The following is a 22,724-nucleotide window of genomic DNA, read 5'->3' as shown; positions in this document are numbered from 1 at the left end:
TGAGCCAGCTGCAGCCATACTGTAAGATTCCTATTTTCGGGGTTTTTCCAGTGGCTATTTCAAAATCGGCGTTATAGTGAGAAGTTTACAAAAGGGGGTTGATTCATCCCCGGTGTCTGAGGGAGAGGTAGCACAAGTCCTTTCTCCCCACTGCTGTCAGGCTGCACAATAAGCTGAGCCCCCAGTCGGCCACACATCACTTGAACACTTCTAAACACTTGTGAACACTTTTAATTCATCACCTGTTGTAATATGTGCAATATCCATTATGCTTAAGTACTTTTATACACATTCTTATATGTATTCTATCTGGATATTTAATTTTCCTCTTAGTGTTTCATTTTGTTTTATTGTTTTACTGTTTATTTATATTGCTTGATTTTGTATCTTCATTTACTTGTGAGCAGTGCTGCTGTAATCCTGTAATATCCCCATTGAGGGACTAATAAAGGATTATCTTATTTTCAAGCATTTTAGAGATTATCCATACATTATCCTCCACATAGTAGATCTTCTGGGAGGAGAGAGTGGTGTGGAACCGTTATTGTGACCTTTTTGGTTGAGCCTACTCAACACTTGCGTCACTCGCTTGCAGACAAAGGCGTTTTTGAGCCGTTTTTATGTTTTTGAAACGTTGAAACCTCCAAATACACACACAATTACAACCCCAGCATGCAACACTACTGATCTCACTGATGTTCACACCCCATCATATTGTAGCAACCCCGGGTCGGTAAACTACGAGATGTGAGAATGTGAGAATTTTGTGTGACTGAAGTTCCCTTGAGAACCAGACATTTCTAGACATTTCAACTACAGCTGCATAGCTGTGTTGTACTGACCTCGCTAACCTAACCTGAACTTCACTAAACATGAATATGAAAAGCATCTACAGAAATTTTTGATTTATATTATCACAGGCATAGAAGCTTTTAAGACCTTCACTGACATCCGGAACCCAGTATTTACAATACAACCAGTCTTCTTATCTATAACAACTTCTTGTTGTCCGAGATGTTAGCTTGTTGATTGTGTTGTTTGTTCTATAACAAGAACAGGATACTGTGGGCGGAGCCTACGACAAGAATCAATACCGTTAAAACCTCTTTACGTGCTTCACCTCTGCTCCCGGGTATAGAACCACATTAGACTAACCTTTTAAGCCACGGGCCTCTTTTTAGGTTTCTGCTTGAAAATGACATACAAACTAAAATGGGTGTGTCTCTGCAACCACTAGAGCCATTTGAATAATCTTGGAGTTAAAAAACAAGTATAATGTTAAGTTTTGCTCAGATGTGTAAATATCAGTCTAAGTGTTACTGGTTAAGAGTAAATGAAGATGACACACAGAAAGGAATGTAAAGTTTCAGGTCCGCCTAGAAAAAAAGCACTTTTAGCATGATTTTTACCAAAAATAATGCGTTCGTAAGCTTATAAATTTTCCCAAATCCTACCTCCAAAGTTTCAACATAATTTTTGCATTGTTTTACTTTGATAAAGTGAACTAGAACAAAGTTAGAGAGGATTTAGTACAGAAAAAAGTCAGGCGAGAGCTCACATTTGTAACATTTAGTCAGATTTGAGGAGAAGAAAAAATTTAAAAAAACTTTTTTTTTTTAAATTTTTTTAAATTTATAAAACAACCAATATTTCCCTTTAAAATAAAACAAGCACACAAATTAACAATTAGTAAACTGTAAAAAAAAAAAAAAAAAAAAAGGTAAGCAGTATTTGCTTATACTGCAAATAAAGCAATTCATTTTTCTGTGTTCTTTTGCTCATATCTCCTTGGTTCTTTGAGGTGGAAGGATTTTGAAGGCATGTCTGGAATCTGTGTGGAATTGCAACATTAGGATTTTTCTGATAGCACCAAGCTAAGGGTTGCTGGTTCTGGAAACATGCTGATTTTGGGCTGAATTGGGTTTGTTTTTTTTGTTTCATACTTTTATGATTATCTTTCTTTCTGTTTGAGTTTTTTTTTAAATGGCTGACTGATTCTTGTAGCAAAGGCTTTGATGTTTAATTTGGTGTATAACATCAATATATTGTATTGTGATGTATATGTTTTATTTGCAAAAATAAGTCAAAACAACCATATATGGGTACCCTGGTCCTGAACTCAGTATTTACAATATAACCGCTCTTCTTATTTCAAACGACTTCTTCCTCTCCGAGACGTTAGCTTGCTTATTGTGTTGTTTGTTCTAAAACAAGAACAGGATACTGTGACCGGAGCCTAATGTGATGTTTGACAGCTGTAGAGATGCAGACCGTCAGGCTGGACTTGGGACAACACAACAGATTACCTCTTTTGCATGTTGGATCAACCAGCATGGCACTGTCTCATAAAAATGAAGTTCCCATCCAATAACACTGGACAGAAAAATTGAGATACAGCAATACGAGTCAAATACAGGAATGTAATCGCAATTCCACCACTAATTCTAAAGGGTTCTGAGCTTTTAGGGGAGTACTGTAATTAACTAATAAAGAATTTTTTATTTGTTAAGATTCTTAGAGATTATCCCTACATTATCTACATAGTAGATCTTCTGCAAGGAGCGAGTGGTGTGGAACCGTTATTGTGACCTTTTTGGTTGAGCCTACTCAACACTTGTGTTTCTCGCTCGCAGACAACGATGTTTTTGAGTCGTTTTTATGTTTTTGAAACGTTTTTATGCACTTAAACACCCCTACATGCTGTAACGTCCACGACAGGAAGACTCGCAGACGTTGGTCTCATTCACTTGTTGGTTTATTGTACCAAGGTCCACACAAACTGATACTGAAATGATGCTCTTTGCTAACGGTAGCTCACAAAGCTTTCCCAACACTACCCCTAAAGCAACCCACAACACACGTATTAGCCCTAAAAACACCCGCCTCCCCCACTGCTCCACCAATCACAGGCCACAACCCCACCAAACGGAGGCTGCTTTTCTGTGATTGGCCGGAGAGAGAGACCCCTGCCCGAACATCCCCCCCAACAGACATCTGTACAGGGTCGCTACAATACAAACACAATCACAACCCCAGCATGCAACACTACTGATCCCACTGATGTTCAATATGTTAGCTTGCTTATTGTGTTCTTTATTCTATAACAAGAACAGGGTACTGTGGGCGGAGTCAACACCGTTAAAATCTGTTAACATGCTTCACCTCTGCTTCTGGGGATCAATAAAGTAATTATCTATTTATCTATCTATCTATCTACCTATGGAAATAGAACCAAAGATCACATAATTATTAATCATGAATTGCAGTGTTCTTTTACATTTCATATTCAACCCTTTGACACAATGTGTCAGAGGTCCTTTTCCTTGCTTATCATTAAATGTCATTACATATTTGGAAAAATGTCTGTCAGGTTTTAGACCACGACCCAGGACAGAAACTGTCCTCCACAAGGTAACTAACACCCCAATTCTTAAAGTCGACAGGGGGAGCTCATGCCATTTTAATTGATCGCCTTAAAAACCTGGGTTGGCATGAAGGACGCTGCACTCAGCTGGTTCTACTCATACCTTTCAGAAAGAACCTTTTCGGTCGCCATAGGTAACCACTGGTCTTCCATGACACAAGCTGAGGCTTAAATCAAAGGGTGACCGTGCTTTTGTCATCACAGGCCTCAACTTTGAAACAACGTTCCGGAGGAGATAAGGCTGGGAGAATCAATAACTTCTTTTAAATCACTTCTTAAAACCCATTTTATAGAATTGCTTTAAAGTGATGCTGTCCTTTTATGATCTATTATGCAGTTATTTTGTGCCCATGGTTTTGTTTGTATATTTTATATATTTGTTTGTTTTCTACTGTTCTTTTTGGCTATTTGTTTGGTTTTAATTGTTTTTATGGTTTGGTCCTTTTTGTTTGGCACTATTTAACTTATGTCTGTACTTTGCTTATCTGTAGAGCACTTTGTAAACTTTGTTTTTGAAGGTGCTAAATAAATAGTTATATTATTATTTTATATTAGAAGTCAGTCAAAGCTGCTCTTTTCTGCAGAACTTCTAAAATACAATAGCAAACATATCAATGTGAAAAAAACTTTCAACCGTTCAATCTCTGTACCAATTATATTTGACAAAGGCAGTTGTCTTGGGGCTGTCATCACATTCACTCTGTTGAATGTCTGTCATAGGAATAGAGAAAGAGATTTTGGACAGAAATTGTATTTATTGATAATGTTGGTTTACATACAGACAAAATGAAGTAGATAGCTAAAATGACTTGACTACTGCATGATCCAATAGCAGGGTCAAATGAATGCAAGAATTCAAATTAGAATGCATGAATCATTTTCTATAAGACACTTCAAGCGTAAACGAGTATGCAGCTTAAATTATTGTTGAAGATAACTTTGCCATCTTTTTCAGTGCTGCACTTGCTTCTGAGCAGGTCTAGAATTCCTGCTCTGATCTCCGGGGTGAAGGACTGGTGGAAGTTTGCTTTCAGTGTAAAGAAATCCAGGAGAAGTCCTCCGGTCTTGCTGCTTGGATCGAAGCACTCCGTGATGTCGAAAGGGTTGGGAATGACGTGCTCCTCATATTTCAGACCCTGGCTCTTCAGGCAAGCAATGACCTCGGCTGATGCGCGCCACTCTGTGATGGCATCGACAGCGAGCTCCTTCTTGTAAGTCTTCCACAAGATGTCCCAACCAGAGTGAGCTGTATATTAGGAGAATAAATAATGAAATAAATCCGGAAAAAATATATTGACAGACAATAAAACAGCAATGCTACTTATTACAGTCATGAGAGACTATTGGTCGTCGGCGGACAAGGCCTTGAACAAACAGGAAGCAAGTGACTCTGCTTCTGTCTGGAGAAGCCTCAGACAGATCACAAACAACAAGCCTAAAACCCCCTACTTTATGAATGACCTCTGCCTGGCAGGGTCATGTCTCTATCCCACCCGTCCCAGCTTCCCAACCCCTTCCCCAGTGACAGTTCCCTCTATTCTGGAGAGAGACATCAACAAGCTTTTTTTAAAAACTGAACCCCCCCCAAAGCAGCCGGCCTGGACTCTGTCTCTCCCTCCACTCTGAAGCATTGTGCTGGTCAGCTCTGGTGTTCACAGACATCTTCAACACCTCCCTTAAGACATGCTAAGTACCAGCCTGTTTCAAGGCCTCCAATAACCTATCACAGGACTCAATGACGACAGGCCCGCTGCCCTGACCTATGAGGTCATGGAGTCCTTTGAACGCCTAGTCCTGTCCCACCTCGAAACCCTCACTGACCCACTCCTGGACCCCCTGCAGATGCTGTCAACATGGCCCTCCACTTCATCCTCCAGAAGCATGTCTCACCCTTTCGGTCCATCAGCACCAATTTCCCCCCAAGGCTGTGTTCTTTCCCCCTTTTCTCTTCTCCCTGTACACCAACAGCTGCCCCTTCAGTCACCAAGCTCCTGAAGCTCCTGAAAGCTCCTGAAGTTTGCGAATGACACCACCCTCAGCTTCAATGACACCACCCTCAGCTTCAATAACTCAATACATTTGTTTGATGAATACGTCTGTGAGATATAGTCTCTGCTTGCATTTCTCTGCTCCATGTACCATCTTTAATCATCAACGTTTTCGAATAAGTTGAATATGCCAGACTGAACACCAATGTGCCTTTTTCTACAACTCCGGCTTCCACTGGGAACCAGTATTTATTGCTATGAACTAAGGCAATGATGGTGCACCTTTACACAGCCATCATTGAGTCCATCCTTTGCTTCTCCATCATTGCCTGGTACACTGCAGCCACTGCCAAGGACAAGGGCAGGCCGCAAAACATCATCCTCTCTGTTGAGAGAGTGATTGTCTGCAATCTGCTTTCCCTCCAGGGCTTGTGCTTCAAGGACCCTGAAGCGAGTAACAAAGATTGTAGCCAATCCCTATCACCATGAACACAAACTGTTTGTGTCCCTTCCATCTGGCAGGAGGCTGCAGTCCATCAGGATCAAGACATCACGCCACGACATTTTTTTCCCCATCGGCAGTTGGGCTCATTAACAGACGGATTGTCATTCCCATGACAATTTCCTACTGGTCACTCCCCTGCACATCCCTTGTACACTTGTCACTTTTCCATGACACTTATTTGAAGTTCTGTTTTATGTTTGTGCACATTGATAAGAAACAGGTTAGGATAAAGAAATGTGGGAAATGCAGTCTGAAAAACTTAGTTCTACTGACTTGAGTCAATGACAATCATCAGCATGCCATTGTTCTTCAGGAGGCTGTGGTAGAACTTGATGGTATCGCCGAAGTCATCCACAAAGTAGATCATCTGTTAAGGAGAGAGTTGTAAACAACCTGTAATTTGATGTTTTGGATTGTACTTTAAGCGTTTCTAAACAACATAGTTCTGTCTGGGACGCTTGTCAGTGGAAACAACATAATGTGAATATTTATAACATTTATCGTTACACACTTCTGTTAATTTTCTCCTCTAGCATCAGCAGAGGATTTAGGGAATGATTCAAATATTTCATGGCATACAGTGAGACACATTCATCATTACATCATTGTTAAACTGAAGAGAAAAAAAAATGTGAGGTCATAATACCTGAATCATGTGTATGAAGTCAAATTTCTTCATATCTCCCTTCGCTTTGGATTGTTTTTCATAGTTCTGACTGGTCATCAAATGCCAAGCAAATGGGATCTTCTGAAGGTTGGTGGTCTTTGCAATCAAAGCTAGAAGTTGTACATAAAAAACAGATGATTCAGACAATGCAATAAAGAAACATAACATATACAGTGTATACGTGTATGTGATATGACAGATGACAATAGCTACAACCGAGAAGCAGATTATGATAAGATGAAAACGACAAAGACACAAGAGGCACAAATACAAGTCAAAAAATTAGAAAAAAAAATCACTCTGTTTATTACCTTTGAAGTTATCTGTGAGCTCAGCACTGCCCTCCACAATGTCAGTAGTGATCGGGACAGCAGGGAATGTAGACTGCAGCAGAGTGAGTATCTGCACATCCATCTCACCTGGAAGGAACCAGGACATCTTTAGACTTTAATGACCTATTGCTTCAGTGTAATGCTGCTGCATTGTGAAAACCTCATGCACCAAAATGTATTTGTTTGGAATATTGCAAACATTCCTAAAATGTTGTGAATGAATTTCAGGTGGACTTGTCAAATATATATTAGGTTGTGTGTGTGTGTGTGTGTGTGTGTGTGTGTGTGTGTGTGTGTGTGTGTGTGTGTGTGAGTGAGAGAGTGAAATCAAATCAATTTCGATGGCATCATTATTATCAAAATCAAGGTAGAGTGCATTTTCCACTGAGCTACTTCTTGGAGAACATAAACCACACGATAATGCAATCCCTTACACTCGTGGAGCTTTGCCACGGCACACAACAGTTTGTAACCGAGCCAAAGTGACTTCTACAAACCACAACATGTGTCCAAGCAACAGTTACCAGTTGCTGTATCTCGTCACATACCTCCACCACTTCCAACACCAAGAACATCCAGGCTGCTTTTGTCTAATCCGATTCTGCAACATATGAGAGGTGGAAAAGTAAAATTATAGAATTGTTACTTAAAATTGAAGGGCAAACATGAATGAATAAATGAATAAGTACAATAACTACCAATACATAATAAATAAACTATACAGTATATAATGTGTTTAGTTATGATGTTGACTTCACTTTCCATTCTCTTACACAGAAAACACATAATCTAAAACGATAATAGTGTCTTTGAAAAAAATGAAAAAACCATGGTTTCCTCGTCCAAAAACGAGAAAACAAAACTGTTATTTACAGTCTTCTAAGATGCAAACATAGTATGGCAGTGTGTACATATACACATCCATTTATTGAGGTCCACAGGCTGCAGCCTGTTGCATTGCATTAACTGCAAGGTGATCACTGATAGCTTAAATTAGCAATAGCTTAAAGCAGCAAATCTCTTTGTGCAAAGCACGCAGCATATTTTTTGCCGCTCTGTCTCTCTCTCTCTGTCCACTCTGTGCTCACTTGTGTGCGAGACGTGACGGGAAACACTGCACGAGAGGATGAAAAGTCGGTAAGTCTGCGAGTGAGAGAAGTTATTTCACATGGCGTTCTCCAAAAAGAGAAACGTGGACCAGAAACCAGAATCTTTAACGAGACTCTTTACCTGACACTTTAACCACAGTCTTTAACCAAACTCTTCTACGTTCATTCTTCTTAGAGGCAGTTCAAAACTTGTATGTCTCATGTGTTCAGAGACTTATTAAAAGCGCAATGTGAAGCTTTGCTGCGAGACAAAGCACAACTCTTTTGAGCAAAAGTATCGACTCACATCCAAAATGAAGGAATAGATGTTAAAAGAAGAAAAGATGTTAAAAGAAGTGCTGGATACTTCAATACTCATGGGACTAAATCATAGCGCAAGTTGGGCATTTTTGTGACGTACAGGATCTTTGCATGAGGACATTTTCTCAAACTGGACCTTGTTGACCATTAGTTAAAACCAATGTCTGTGAGTTGTTACGGCCAATGTTACAATAAATCCACAGTGTAAAAATATTACATTTATACTTTTACAGCAGGAAAGTACGCATTCTATTTTTTTTTAATGATTTTTACTATTGCTTTACTGATGTGCAGACAGAGGAAGAGCAGTGACGATGACATTTCCATATTTCTATTGTAGTTGCAGATTGTTAATGACCAGAGCCTTTCCTTTTATAACTTACCTTTTAAATTCTTCTGGCAGGATGTTGTGAAGAAGACATGGGAGAAGGACCTTATGTTCTTCCGAGAGTTGTAAGAAGACCTGAAAGCGTTTCACCCCATTGCCTTCAAAACAAGTGGTCTTTACTTCCTCAGCCATGACTGCTTCCTGCAATGCGTTACACAAAGCGGTTAGAAATTCATAGCAATGATTTATGCATGCAAACACAATAAATATATCTTTAACATATGTTTCAAGTATTTACCAATTACCTTCAAGATGTGGAGAGTACGTACAAAGAGTTCCCACTTTTATGCAGTTGCAGAGAGCAAGGCCCCTCCCACTGGCTGGCTTGTACAAACTCACATGACGTTCTGTTACGTAACTCTTGAAAGATGAATTTTGTCTGCACACCTGAGCCAGCTGCAGCCATACTGTAAGATTCCTATTTTCGGGGTTTTTCCAGTGGCTATTTCAAAATCGGCGTTATAGTGAGAAGTTTACAAAAGGGGGTTGATTCATCCCCGGTGTCTGAGGGAGAGGTAGCACAAGTCCTTTCTCCCCACTGCTGTCAGGCTGCACAATAAGCTGAGCCCCCAGTCGGCCACACATCACTTGAACACTTCTAAACACTTGTGAACACTTTTAATTCATCACCTGTTGTAATATGTGCAATATCCATTATGCTTAAGTACTTTTATACACATTCTTATATGTATTCTATCTGGATATTTAATTTTCCTCCTAGTGTTTCATTTTGTTTTATTAATGTTTTACTGTTTATTTATATTGCTTGATTTTGTATCTTCATTTACTTGTGAGCAGTGCTGCTGTAATCCTGTAATATCCCCATTGAGGGACTAATAAAGGATTATCTTATTTTCAAGCATTTTAGAGATTATCCATACATTATCCTCCACATAGTAGATCTTCTGGGAGGAGAGAGTGGTGTGGAACCGTTATTGTGACCTTTTTGGTTGAGCCTACTCAACACTTGCGTCACTCGCTTGCAGACAAAGGCGTTTTTGAGCCGTTTTTATGTTTTTGAAACGTTGAAACCTCCAAATACACACACAATTACAACCCCAGCATGCAACACTACTGATCTCACTGATGTTCACACCCCATCATATTGTAGCAACCCCGGGTCGGTAAACTACGAGATGTGAGAATGTGAGAATTTTGTGTGACTGAAGTTCCCTTGAGAACCAGACATTTCTAGACATTTCAACTACAGCTGCATAGCTGTGTTGTACTGACCTCGCTAACCTAACCTGAACTTCACTAAACATGAATATGAAAAGCATCTACAGAAATTTTTGATTTATATTATCACAGGCATAGAAGCTTTTAAGACCTTCACTGACATCCGGAACCCAGTATTTACAATACAACCAGTCTTCTTATCTATAACAACTTCTTGTTGTCCGAGATGTTAGCTTGTTGATTGTGTTGTTTGTTCTATAACAAGAACAGGATACTGTGGGCGGAGCCTACGACAAGAATCAATACCGTTAAAACCTCTTTACGTGCTTCACCTCTGCTCCCGGGTATAGAACCACATTAGACTAACCTTTTAAGCCACGGGCCTCTTTTTAGGTTTCTGCTTGAAAATGACATACAAACTAAAATGGGTGTGTCTCTGCAACCACTAGAGCCATTTGAATAATCTTGGAGTTAAAAAACAAGTATAATGTTAAGTTTTGCTCAGATGTGTAAATATCAGTCTAAGTGTTACTGGTTAAGAGTAAATGAAGATGACACACAGAAAGGAATGTAAAGTTTCAGGTCCGCCTAGAAAAAAAGCACTTTTAGCATGATTTTTACCAAAAATAATGCGTTCGTAAGCTTATAAATTTTCCCAAATCCTACCTCCAAAGTTTCAACATAATTTTTGCATTGTTTTACTTTGATAAAGTGAACTAGAACAAAGTTAGAGAGGATTTAGTACAGAAAAAAGTCAGGCGAGAGCTCACATTTGTAACATTTAGTCAGATTTGAGGAGAAGAAAAAATTTAAAAAAACTTTTTTTTTTTAAATTTTTTTAAATTTATAAAACAACCAATATTTCCCTTTAAAATAAAACAAGCACACAAATTAACAATTAGTAAACTGTAAAAAAAAAAAAAAAAAAAAAAGGTAAGCAGTATTTGCTTATACTGCAAATAAAGCAATTCATTTTTCTGTGTTCTTTTGCTCATATCTCCTTGGTTCTTTGAGGTGGAAGGATTTTGAAGGCATGTCTGGAATCTGTGTGGAATTGCAACATTAGGATTTTTCTGATAGCACCAAGCTAAGGGTTGCTGGTTCTGGAAACATGCTGATTTTGGGCTGAATTGGGTTTGTTTTTTTTGTTTCATACTTTTATGATTATCTTTCTTTCTGTTTGAGTTTTTTTTTAAATGGCTGACTGATTCTTGTAGCAAAGGCTTTGATGTTTAATTTGGTGTATAACATCAATATATTGTATTGTGATGTATATGTTTTATTTGCAAAAATAAGTCAAAACAACCATATATGGGTACCCTGGTCCTGAACTCAGTATTTACAATATAACCGCTCTTCTTATTTCAAACGACTTCTTCCTCTCCGAGACGTTAGCTTGCTTATTGTGTTGTTTGTTCTAAAACAAGAACAGGATACTGTGACCGGAGCCTAATGTGATGTTTGACAGCTGTAGAGATGCAGACCGTCAGGCTGGACTTGGGACAACACAACAGATTACCTCTTTTGCATGTTGGATCAACCAGCATGGCACTGTCTCATAAAAATGAAGTTCCCATCCAATAACACTGGACAGAAAAATTGAGATACAGCAATACGAGTCAAATACAGGAATGTAATCGCAATTCCACCACTAATTCTAAAGGGTTCTGAGCTTTTAGGGGAGTACTGTAATTAACTAATAAAGAATTTTTTATTTGTTAAGATTCTTAGAGATTATCCCTACATTATCTACATAGTAGATCTTCTGCAAGGAGCGAGTGGTGTGGAACCGTTATTGTGACCTTTTTGGTTGAGCCTACTCAACACTTGTGTTTCTCGCTCGCAGACAACGATGTTTTTGAGTCGTTTTTATGTTTTTGAAACGTTTTTATGCACTTAAACACCCCTACATGCTGTAACGTCCACGACAGGAAGACTCGCAGACGTTGGTCTCATTCACTTGTTGGTTTATTGTACCAAGGTCCACACAAACTGATACTGAAATGATGCTCTTTGCTAACGGTAGCTCACAAAGCTTTCCCAACACTACCCCTAAAGCAACCCACAACACACGTATTAGCCCTAAAAACACCCGCCTCCCCCACTGCTCCACCAATCACAGGCCACAACCCCACCAAACGGAGGCTGCTTTTCTGTGATTGGCCGGAGAGAGAGACCCCTGCCCGAACATCCCCCCCAACAGACATCTGTACAGGGTCGCTACAATACAAACACAATCACAACCCCAGCATGCAACACTACTGATCCCACTGATGTTCAATATGTTAGCTTGCTTATTGTGTTCTTTATTCTATAACAAGAACAGGGTACTGTGGGCGGAGTCAACACCGTTAAAATCTGTTAACATGCTTCACCTCTGCTTCTGGGGATCAATAAAGTAATTATCTATTTATCTATCTATCTATCTACCTATGGAAATAGAACCAAAGATCACATAATTATTAATCATGAATTGCAGTGTTCTTTTACATTTCATATTCAACCCTTTGACACAATGTGTCAGAGGTCCTTTTCCTTGCTTATCATTAAATGTCATTACATATTTGGAAAAATGTCTGTCAGGTTTTAGACCACGACCCAGGACAGAAACTGTCCTCCACAAGGTAACTAACACCCCAATTCTTAAAGTCGACAGGGGGAGCTCATGCCATTTTAATTGATCGCCTTAAAAACCTGGGTTGGCATGAAGGACGCTGCACTCAGCTGGTTCTACTCATACCTTTCAGAAAGAACCTTTTCGGTCGCCATAGGTAACCACTGGTCTTCCATGACACAAGCTGAGGCTTAAATCAAAGGGTGACCGTGCTTTTGTCATCACAGGCCTCAACTTTGAAACAACGTTCCGGAGGAGATAAGGCTGGGAGAATCAATAACTTCTTTTAAATCACTTCTTAAAACCCATTTTATAGAATTGCTTTAAAGTGATGCTGTCCTTTTATGATCTATTATGCAGTTATTTTGTGCCCATGGTTTTGTTTGTATATTTTATATATTTGTTTGTTTTCTACTGTTCTTTTTGGCTATTTGTTTGGTTTTAATTGTTTTTATGGTTTGGTCCTTTTTGTTTGGCACTATTTAACTTATGTCTGTACTTTGCTTATCTGTAGAGCACTTTGTAAACTTTGTTTTTGAAGGTGCTAAATAAATAGTTATATTATTATTTTATATTAGAAGTCAGTCAAAGCTGCTCTTTTCTGCAGAACTTCTAAAATACAATAGCAAACATATCAATGTGAAAAAAACTTTCAACCGTTCAATCTCTGTACCAATTATATTTGACAAAGGCAGTTGTCTTGGGGCTGTCATCACATTCACTCTGTTGAATGTCTGTCATAGGAATAGAGAAAGAGATTTTGGACAGAAATTGTATTTATTGATAATGTTGGTTTACATACAGACAAAATGAAGTAGATAGCTAAAATGACTTGACTACTGCATGATCCAATAGCAGGGTCAAATGAATGCAAGAATTCAAATTAGAATGCATGAATCATTTTCTATAAGACACTTCAAGCGTAAACGAGTATGCAGCTTAAATTATTGTTGAAGATAACTTTGCCATCTTTTTCAGTGCTGCACTTGCTTCTGAGCAGGTCTAGAATTCCTGCTCTGATCTCCGGGGTGAAGGACTGGTGGAAGTTTGCTTTCAGTGTAAAGAAATCCAGGAGAAGTCCTCCGGTCTTGCTGCTTGGATCGAAGCACTCCGTGATGTCGAAAGGGTTGGGAATGACGTGCTCCTCATATTTCAGACCCTGGCTCTTCAGGCAAGCAATGACCTCGGCTGATGCGCGCCACTCTGTGATGGCATCGACAGCGAGCTCCTTCTTGTAAGTCTTCCACAAGATGTCCCAACCAGAGTGAGCTGTATATTAGGAGAATAAATAATGAAATAAATCCGGAAAAAATATATTGACAGACAATAAAACAGCAATGCTACTTATTACAGTCATGAGAGACTATTGGTCGTCGGCGGACAAGGCCTTGAACAAACAGGAAGCAAGTGACTCTGCTTCTGTCTGGAGAAGCCTCAGACAGATCACAAACAACAAGCCTAAAACCCCCTACTTTATGAATGACCTCTGCCTGGCAGGGTCATGTCTCTATCCCACCCGTCCCAGCTTCCCAACCCCTTCCCCAGTGACAGTTCCCTCTATTCTGGAGAGAGACATCAACAAGCTTTTTTTAAAAACTGAACCCCCCCCAAAGCAGCCGGCCTGGACTCTGTCTCTCCCTCCACTCTGAAGCATTGTGCTGGTCAGCTCTGGTGTTCACAGACATCTTCAACACCTCCCTTAAGACATGCTAAGTACCAGCCTGTTTCAAGGCCTCCAATAACCTATCACAGGACTCAATGACGACAGGCCCGCTGCCCTGACCTATGAGGTCATGGAGTCCTTTGAACGCCTAGTCCTGTCCCACCTCGAAACCCTCACTGACCCACTCCTGGACCCCCTGCAGATGCTGTCAACATGGCCCTCCACTTCATCCTCCAGAAGCATGTCTCACCCTTTCGGTCCATCAGCACCAATTTCCCCCCAAGGCTGTGTTCTTTCCCCCTTTTCTCTTCTCCCTGTACACCAACAGCTGCCCCTTCAGTCACCAAGCTCCTGAAGCTCCTGAAAGCTCCTGAAGTTTGCGAATGACACCACCCTCAGCTTCAATGACACCACCCTCAGCTTCAATAACTCAATACATTTGTTTGATGAATACGTCTGTGAGATATAGTCTCTGCTTGCATTTCTCTGCTCCATGTACCATCTTTAATCATCAACGTTTTCGAATAAGTTGAATATGCCAGACTGAACACCAATGTGCCTTTTTCTACAACTCCGGCTTCCACTGGGAACCAGTATTTATTGCTATGAACTAAGGCAATGATGGTGCACCTTTACACAGCCATCATTGAGTCCATCCTTTGCTTCTCCATCATTGCCTGGTACACTGCAGCCACTGCCAAGGACAAGGGCAGGCCGCAAAACATCATCCTCTCTGTTGAGAGAGTGATTGTCTGCAATCTGCTTTCCCTCCAGGGCTTGTGCTTCAAGGACCCTGAAGCGAGTAACAAAGATTGTAGCCAATCCCTATCACCATGAACACAAACTGTTTGTGTCCCTTCCATCTGGCAGGAGGCTGCAGTCCATCAGGATCAAGACATCACGCCACGACATTTTTTTCCCCATCGGCAGTTGGGCTCATTAACAGACGGATTGTCATTCCCATGACAATTTCCTACTGGTCACTCCCCTGCACATCCCTTGTACACTTGTCACTTTTCCATGACACTTATTTGAAGTTCTGTTTTATGTTTGTGCACATTGATAAGAAACAGGTTAGGATAAAGAAATGTGGGAAATGCAGTCTGAAAAACTTAGTTCTACTGACTTGAGTCAATGACAATCATCAGCATGCCATTGTTCTTCAGGAGGCTGTGGTAGAACTTGATGGTATCGCCGAAGTCATCCACAAAGTAGATCATCTGTTAAGGAGAGAGTTGTAAACAACCTGTAATTTGATGTTTTGGATTGTACTTTAAGCGTTTCTAAACAACATAGTTCTGTCTGGGACGCTTGTCAGTGGAAACAACATAATGTGAATATTTATAACATTTATCGTTACACACTTCTGTTAATTTTCTCCTCTAGCATCAGCAGAGGATTTAGGGAATGATTCAAATATTTCATGGCATACAGTGAGACACATTCATCATTACATCATTGTTAAACTGAAGAGAAAAAAAAATGTGAGGTCATAATACCTGAATCATGTGTATGAAGTCAAATTTCTTCATATCTCCCTTCGCTTTGGATTGTTTTTCATAGTTCTGACTGGTCATCAAATGCCAAGCAAATGGGATCTTCTGAAGGTTGGTGGTCTTTGCAATCAAAGCTAGAAGTTGTACATAAAAAACAGATGATTCAGACAATGCAATAAAGAAACATAACATATACAGTGTATACGTGTATGTGATATGACAGATGACAATAGCTACAACCGAGAAGCAGATTATGATAAGATGAAAACGACAAAGACACAAGAGGCACAAATACAAGTCAAAAAATTAGAAAAAAAAATCACTCTGTTTATTACCTTTGAAGTTATCTGTGAGCTCAGCACTGCCCTCCACAATGTCAGTAGTGATCGGGACAGCAGGGAATGTAGACTGCAGCAGAGTGAGTATCTGCACATCCATCTCACCTGGAAGGAACCAGGACATCTTTAGACTTTAATGACCTATTGCTTCAGTGTAATGCTGCTGCATTGTGAAAACCTCATGCACCAAAATGTATTTGTTTGGAATATTGCAAACATTCCTAAAATGTTGTGAATGAATTTCAGGTGGACTTGTCAAATATATATTAGGTTGTGTGTGTGTGTGTGTGTGTGTGTGTGTGTGTGTGTGTGTGTGTGTGTGTGTGTGAGTGAGAGAGTGAAATCAAATCAATTTCGATGGCATCATTATTATCAAAATCAAGGTAGAGTGCATTTTCCACTGAGCTACTTCTTGGAGAACATAAACCACACGATAATGCAATCCCTTACACTCGTGGAGCTTTGCCACGGCACACAACAGTTTGTAACCGAGCCAAAGTGACTTCTACAAACCACAACATGTGTCCAAGCAACAGTTACCAGTTGCTGTATCTCGTCACATACCTCCACCACTTCCAACACCAAGAACATCCAGGCTGCTTTTGTCTAATCCGATTCTGCAACATATGAGAGGTGGAAAAGTAAAATTATAGAATTGTTACTTAAAATTGAAGGGCAAACATGAATGAATAAATGAATAAGTACAATAACTACCAATACATAATAAATAAACTATACAGTATATAATGTGTTTAGTTATGATGTTGACTTCACTTTCCATTCTCTTACACAGAAAACACATAATCTAAAACGATAATAGTGTCTTTGAAAAAAATGAAAAAACCATGGTTTCCTCGTCCAAAAACGAGAAAACAAAACTGTTATTTACAGTCTTCTAAGATGCAAACATAGTATGGCAGTGTGTACATATACACATCCATTTATTGAGGTCCACAGGCTGCAGCCTGTTGCATTGCATTAACTGCAAGGTGATCACTGATAGCTTAAATTAGCAATAGCTTAAAGCAGCAAATCTCTTTGTGCAAAGCACGCAGCATATTTTTTGCCGCTCTGTCTCTCTCTCTCTGTCCACTCTGTGCTCACTTGTGTGCGAGACGTGACGGGAAACACTGCACGAGAGGATGAAAAGTCGGTAAGTCTGCGAGTGAGAGAAGTTATTTCACATGGCGTTCTCCAAAAAGAGAAACGTGGACCAGAAACCAGAATCTTTAACGAGACTCTTTACCTGACACTTTAACCACAGTCTTTAACCAAACTCTTCTACGTTCATTCTTCTTAGAGGCAGTTCAAAACTTGTATGTCTCATGTGTTCAGAGACTTATTAAAAGCGCAATGTGAAGCTTTGCTGCGAGACAAAGCACAACTCTTTTGAGCAAAAGTATCGACTCACATCCAAAATGAAGGAATAGATGTTAAAAGAAGAAAAGATGTTAAAAGAAGTGCTGGATACTTCAATACTCATGGGACTAAATCATAGCGCAAGTTGGGCATTTTTGTGACGTACAGGATCTTTGCATGAGGACATTTTCTCAAACTGGACCTTGTTGACCATTAGTTAAAACCAATGTCTGTGAGTTGTTACGGCCAATGTTACAATAAATCCACAGTGTAAAAATATTACATTTATACTTTTACAGCAGGAAAGTACGCATTCTATTTTTTTTTAATGATTTTTACTATTGCTTTACTGATGTGCAGACAGAGGAAGAGCAGTGACGATGACATTTCCATATTTCTATTGTAGTTGCAGATTGTTAATGACCAGAGCCTTTCCTTTTATAACTTACCTTTTAAATTCTTCTGGCAGGATGTTGTGAAGAAGACATGGGAGAAGGACCTTATGTTCTTCCGAGAGTTGTAAGAAGACCTGAAAGCGTTTCACCCCATTGCCTTCAAAACAAGTGGTCTTTACTTCCTCAGCCATGACTGCTTCCTGCAATGCGTTACACAAAGCGGTTAGAAATTCATAGCAATGATTTATGCATGCAAACACAATAAATATATCTTTAACATATGTTTCAAGTATTTACCAATTACCTTCAAGATGTGGAGAGTACGTACAAAGAGTTCCCACTTTTATGCAGTTGCAGAGAGCAAGGCCCCTCCCACTGGCTGGCTTGTACAAACTCACATGACGTTCTGTTACGTAACTCTTGAAAGATGAATTTTGTCTGCACACCTGAGCCAGCTGCAGCCATACTGTAAGATTCCTATTTTCGGGGTTTTTCCAGTGGCTATTTCAAAATCGGCGTTATAGTGAGAAGTTTACAAAAGGGGGTTGATTCATCCCCGGTGTCTGAGGGAGAGGTAGCACAAGTCCTTTCTCCCCACTGCTGTCAGGCTGCACAATAAGCTGAGCCCCCAGTCGGCCACACATCACTTGAACACTTCTAAACACTTGTGAACACTTTTAATTCATCACCTGTTGTAATATGTGCAATATCCATTATGCTTAAGTACTTTTATACACATTCTTATATGTATTCTATCTGGATATTTAATTTTCCTCTTAGTGTTTCATTTTGTTTTATTGTTTTACTGTTTATTTATATTGCTTGATTTTGTATCTTCATTTACTTGTGAGCAGTGCTGCTGTAATCCTGTAATATCCCCATTGAGGGACTAATAAAGGATTATCTTATTTTCAAGCATTTTAGAGATTATCCATACATTATCCTCCACATAGTAGATCTTCTGGGAGGAGAGAGTGGTGTGGAACCGTTATTGTGACCTTTTTGGTTGAGCCTACTCAACACTTGCGTCACTCGCTTGCAGACAAAGGCGTTTTTGAGCCGTTTTTATGTTTTTGAAACGTTGAAACCTCCAAATACACACACAATTACAACCCCAGCATGCAACACTACTGATCTCACTGATGTTCACACCCCATCATATTGTAGCAACCCCGGGTCGGTAAACTACGAGATGTGAGAATGTGAGAATTTTGTGTGACTGAAGTTCCCTTGAGAACCAGACATTTCTAGACATTTCAACTACAGCTGCATAGCTGTGTTGTACTGACCTCGCTAACCTAACCTGAACTTCACTAAACATGAATATGAAAAGCATCTACAGAAATTTTTGATTTATATTATCACAGGCATAGAAGCTTTTAAGACCTTCACTGACATCCGGAACCCAGTATTTACAATACAACCAGTCTTCTTATCTATAACAACTTCTTGTTGTCCGAGATGTTAGCTTGTTGATTGTGTTGTTTGTTCTATAACAAGAACAGGATACTGTGGGCGGAGCCTACGACAAGAATCAATACCGTTAAAACCTCTTTACGTGCTTCACCTCTGCTCCCGGGTATAGAACCACATTAGACTAACCTTTTAAGCCACGGGCCTCTTTTTAGGTTTCTGCTTGAAAATGACATACAAACTAAAATGGGTGTGTCTCTGCAACCACTAGAGCCATTTGAATAATCTTGGAGTTAAAAAACAAGTATAATGTTAAGTTTTGCTCAGATGTGTAAATATCAGTCTAAGTGTTACTGGTTAAGAGTAAATGAAGATGACACACAGAAAGGAATGTAAAGTTTCAAGTCCGCCTAGAAAAAAAGCACTTTTAGCATGATTTTTACCGAAAATAATGCGTTCGTAAGCTTTTAAATTTTCCCAAATCCTACCTCCAAAGTTTCAACATAATTTTTGCATTGTTTTACTTTGATAAAGTGAACTAGAACAAAGTTAGAGAGGATTTAGTACAGAAAAAAGTCAGGCGAGAGCTCACATTTGTAACATTTAGTCAGATTTGAGGAGAAGAAAAAATAAAAAAAATCATTTTTTTTTAAATTTATAAAACAAACAATATTTCCCTTTAAAATAAAACAAGCACACAAATTAACAATTAGTAAACTGTAAAAACTGACATCCTGAACCCAGCATTTACAATACAACCGCTCTTCTTATTAAGAACGACTTCTTCCTGTCCGAGACGTTAGCTTGCTTAATGTGATGTTTGTTCTATAACAAGAACAGGATACTGTGACCGGAGCCAACGACAAGAGTCTACACCCTTAAACCCTCTTTACGTGCTCCACCTCTGCTTCTGGGCATAGAAGCTCATGAGACCTTCACTGACATCCTGAACCCAGTATTTACAATAAAACCAGTCTTCTTATCTAGAACAACTTCTTCTTGTTCGTTACAGTATGTTCTGTTCATTTCTACAGTAGAGCTCATACAAATTCTACCGTCTGATTCCAGTTTCTTTATTGTGTGGTCTTTCAATTCTGCCAGTAAGCATATTCATCTCGAAAAATATACCTATCTTGGAGTGTTATAATAGCAGTATCATTGTATTCCATGTGTCCATCTGATCCACGCGTCAGCAACCTCTCTTAACCGATGAGCCATTTTGCCCCTTTTTCCACCAAGAAAATGTGTCTGGAGCCGCACAAATTTTTTTCAATTTGAATGGTTGAACTCTTTTAAAATACAGAAAATTTGCTTTTTTCATAGAAATGTTTAATCCATTCATGTAAGCAATGTGTCAGAGGTAATCCATACTTTTTCATGCTTAACCTTGTATTAAATGTCTTTATCAGAAAGTTATTCAAAGCTGCTCTTTATTTCAGAGCTACTAAACATTGAACATGTTAATGTAATATAAAGTGAAACCATTTTTTTAACGTGTTGAATGTCAGTCATTGGAGTACAGAATGATATTTTGGATAGAAATTGTATTTATTGATAATGTTGGTTTGAATACAGACATAATTAGGTGAAAATAGACACTGACTGACTACTGCACAGGGATGGGTATTGGGTTTTTTTTTTCTGATACCGGTGCTAAAAGGATATCGGTGCCTGAACTGATACTTTTTTATTGCCAAGGCCATTTTTTCTTCAAATTGAACAATATATTAACTGTTTATAGTACACTATGAATATACATACATACAAAACACTTCAAACTACAACTTTAAACTTTTTAACTCCAAACTATAAACGATATATATTTATTTATTTAAAAAAAGAACAGACCAGTTTAAGGTGACCTGATCGGGAACGTTTGCAACAGAACTCCACTCAGAAACGGTTGGATTCTTCAAACTCTGCTGCTTTACTGAACAACAGGCCAGTTGATTAATATCAGTTGATTAATATCAACTGGCGAGCTTTACTAGACTGCAGCTTTGTTCCAACAAGCATAGGACGGCAAAAGCTCCTGCACTCATGTTGTCTCCCAAGCGATCACTTTGTGAGTGCGCTGGTAGCCCCGCCCCTCTGAGCCCTGCTGCATGCAGCAACATGAGAGCAAGCTGAGAAGTTACAGCGCTCTATTTTAATAAAGTATCGATACTAAAAATATGCTAAATTCTATCGTTTTTAATGCACGGGTACCGCACTACCTTTTTAGTATCGGTATACCGTGCAACTTTACACAGTAGTTTAAAAAAAAGTATTGAAATTGGCTCAAGCACCGAAAGGAAGCACTGAAATCTGCGTCGTGTTTCGGTCGGGTAGGTACCGGACGTCTTGGAACCGGTGCCACGTTAGCGCCGGTTCTCGGTACCCAACCCTACTACTGCATGATCCAATAGCAGGGTAAAGTGAATGCAAGAATATAAATCAGAATGCGTGAACCATTTTTCATAAGACACCTCAAGCATAAATGAGTGTGCAGCTTATATTACTGTTGAAGATAACTTTGCCATCTTTTTCAGTGCTGTACTTGCTTGTGAACAGGTCTAGAATTCTCCCACTTTTCCAAAGAAAAGAGAAAATGACGTGTGTACGTGGTGCAGTCAAGAGCAATGAAACAAACAACTTGAGCTGGGCCACAGTTCATACCGCTTTAATGCAGGTACTCGAGTTTGATCTGTGTAGTCATATCAGGTGAAAGACTGAAAAATATGTTTTCAGTTTTAAAAATGTACTTACATTTTTGTTTCCATGTAGCTTTCAATTTTTTTTTTCATGTTCAGTTTAATTTTCACAGATTATATTGCAGCATTGGAAGTAATTGCAGGGATTGCTGCAGAGTGGATGTGATCCACACACACACATATATATATATATATATATATATATATATATATATATATATATATATATATATATATATATATATATATATATTATTTGTCTTTGATCTCCACATCATTGTATTTAAAAGACAGTTACTGATAATTCCCTCAAGATGGTGCTAATACTTTATACACAAGTGATATGCCTGAAGACAAATAGTGAGGCCAGCAGCGACCATTGTGTTTCCTTATCTAACTAATACATTGTACGAGTCATATGTCAAGCTGAAGAGACAAGGTTTAGTAAGGTATGATTACTTAAAATTGTGATCACAGTTAGTATAAAGAACGTACTTGTCTGGTTGGTTGATATGCTTAATTTTGAATCGAAGCTACACTATGGGGACCCCAAATAAAGGAAAAATAAAGGCAAAAATTAATTGACATGGAAAGAAATAATGACGCAAATATCAAGGACATGAACAGTGAAACTACTTTATCTTCCAGTCAATTTGTCCAGGACAGTTTGCCACCATACCTTTATGTATTTTATGTTAAAAACGTTGGTTTAACAGTAATTTTACTTGTGTTTTTTTTTTGTCAAATTGTTTAACAATGACACCTAGTGTCATACCTAGACTTCTCTGCATAGTCTCCACCCTCTCAAATATGCACAGCCCCCAACCCACTCACTCACAACTTATATACGGGGTTCACTAT

General features: G+C 39.0%; 2 protein-coding genes across 2 annotated transcripts; both read right to left on the bottom strand.

The window, feature by feature from the left end:
* Positions 1–4,170: 4,170 nt before the first annotated feature.
* On the bottom strand, positions 4,171–8,848 carry LOC137783107 (histamine N-methyltransferase A-like). Its single transcript, XM_068572891.1, has 6 exons — positions 8,709–8,848; positions 7,465–7,517; positions 6,896–7,003; positions 6,564–6,694; positions 6,191–6,284; positions 4,171–4,670 (listed from the first exon to the last, which is right to left on the bottom strand). The coding sequence occupies exons 1-6, from the start codon at positions 8,843–8,845 to the stop codon at positions 4,318–4,320; spliced, it is 876 nt and encodes a 291-aa protein (XP_068428992.1). The 5' UTR covers positions 8,846–8,848; the 3' UTR covers positions 4,171–4,317.
* Positions 8,849–13,275: 4,427 nt separating this feature from the next.
* On the bottom strand, positions 13,276–17,951 carry LOC137783136 (histamine N-methyltransferase A-like). Its single transcript, XM_068572925.1, has 6 exons — positions 17,812–17,951; positions 16,568–16,620; positions 16,001–16,108; positions 15,669–15,799; positions 15,296–15,389; positions 13,276–13,775 (listed from the first exon to the last, which is right to left on the bottom strand). Exons 1-6 carry the CDS (start codon positions 17,946–17,948, stop codon positions 13,423–13,425), a joined length of 876 nt encoding a protein of 291 aa, XP_068429026.1. The 5' UTR covers positions 17,949–17,951; the 3' UTR covers positions 13,276–13,422.
* Positions 17,952–22,724: the final 4,773 nt, after the last annotated feature.

The sequence above is a fragment of the Clinocottus analis genome, unplaced genomic scaffold (assembly GCF_023055335.1).
Source record: "Clinocottus analis isolate CAN_PGR_092001 unplaced genomic scaffold, fCliAna1.0.p SCAF_12, whole genome shotgun sequence".
NCBI classification, from domain to species: domain Eukaryota; kingdom Metazoa; phylum Chordata; class Actinopteri; order Perciformes; family Cottidae; genus Clinocottus; species Clinocottus analis.
This window is presented reverse-complemented; position numbering and strand designations above follow the sequence as displayed.

What these genes read in the sequence shown, in the direction of transcription:
- LOC137783107 (XM_068572891.1), bottom strand. Translation starts at nt 8,845, where the DNA reads ATGGCTGAGGAAGTAAAGACCACTTGTTTTGAAGGCAATGGGGTGAAA. An exon ending in ACTTCATACACATGATTCAG is followed by an intron (nt 6,285 to 6,563) that starts GTATTATGACCT and finishes TCTCCTTAACAG; the next exon opens with ATGATCTACTTTGTGGATGA. An exon ending in GATGATTGTCATTGACTCAA is followed by an intron (nt 4,671 to 6,190) that starts GTCAGTAGAACT and finishes CCTAATATACAG; the next exon opens with CTCACTCTGGTTGGGACATC.
- LOC137783136 (XM_068572925.1), bottom strand. Translation starts at nt 17,948, where the DNA reads ATGGCTGAGGAAGTAAAGACCACTTGTTTTGAAGGCAATGGGGTGAAA. An exon ending in GCTCACAGATAACTTCAAAG is followed by an intron (nt 15,800 to 16,000) that starts GTAATAAACAGA and finishes TACAACTTCTAG; the next exon opens with CTTTGATTGCAAAGACCACC. An exon ending in GATGATTGTCATTGACTCAA is followed by an intron (nt 13,776 to 15,295) that starts GTCAGTAGAACT and finishes CCTAATATACAG; the next exon opens with CTCACTCTGGTTGGGACATC.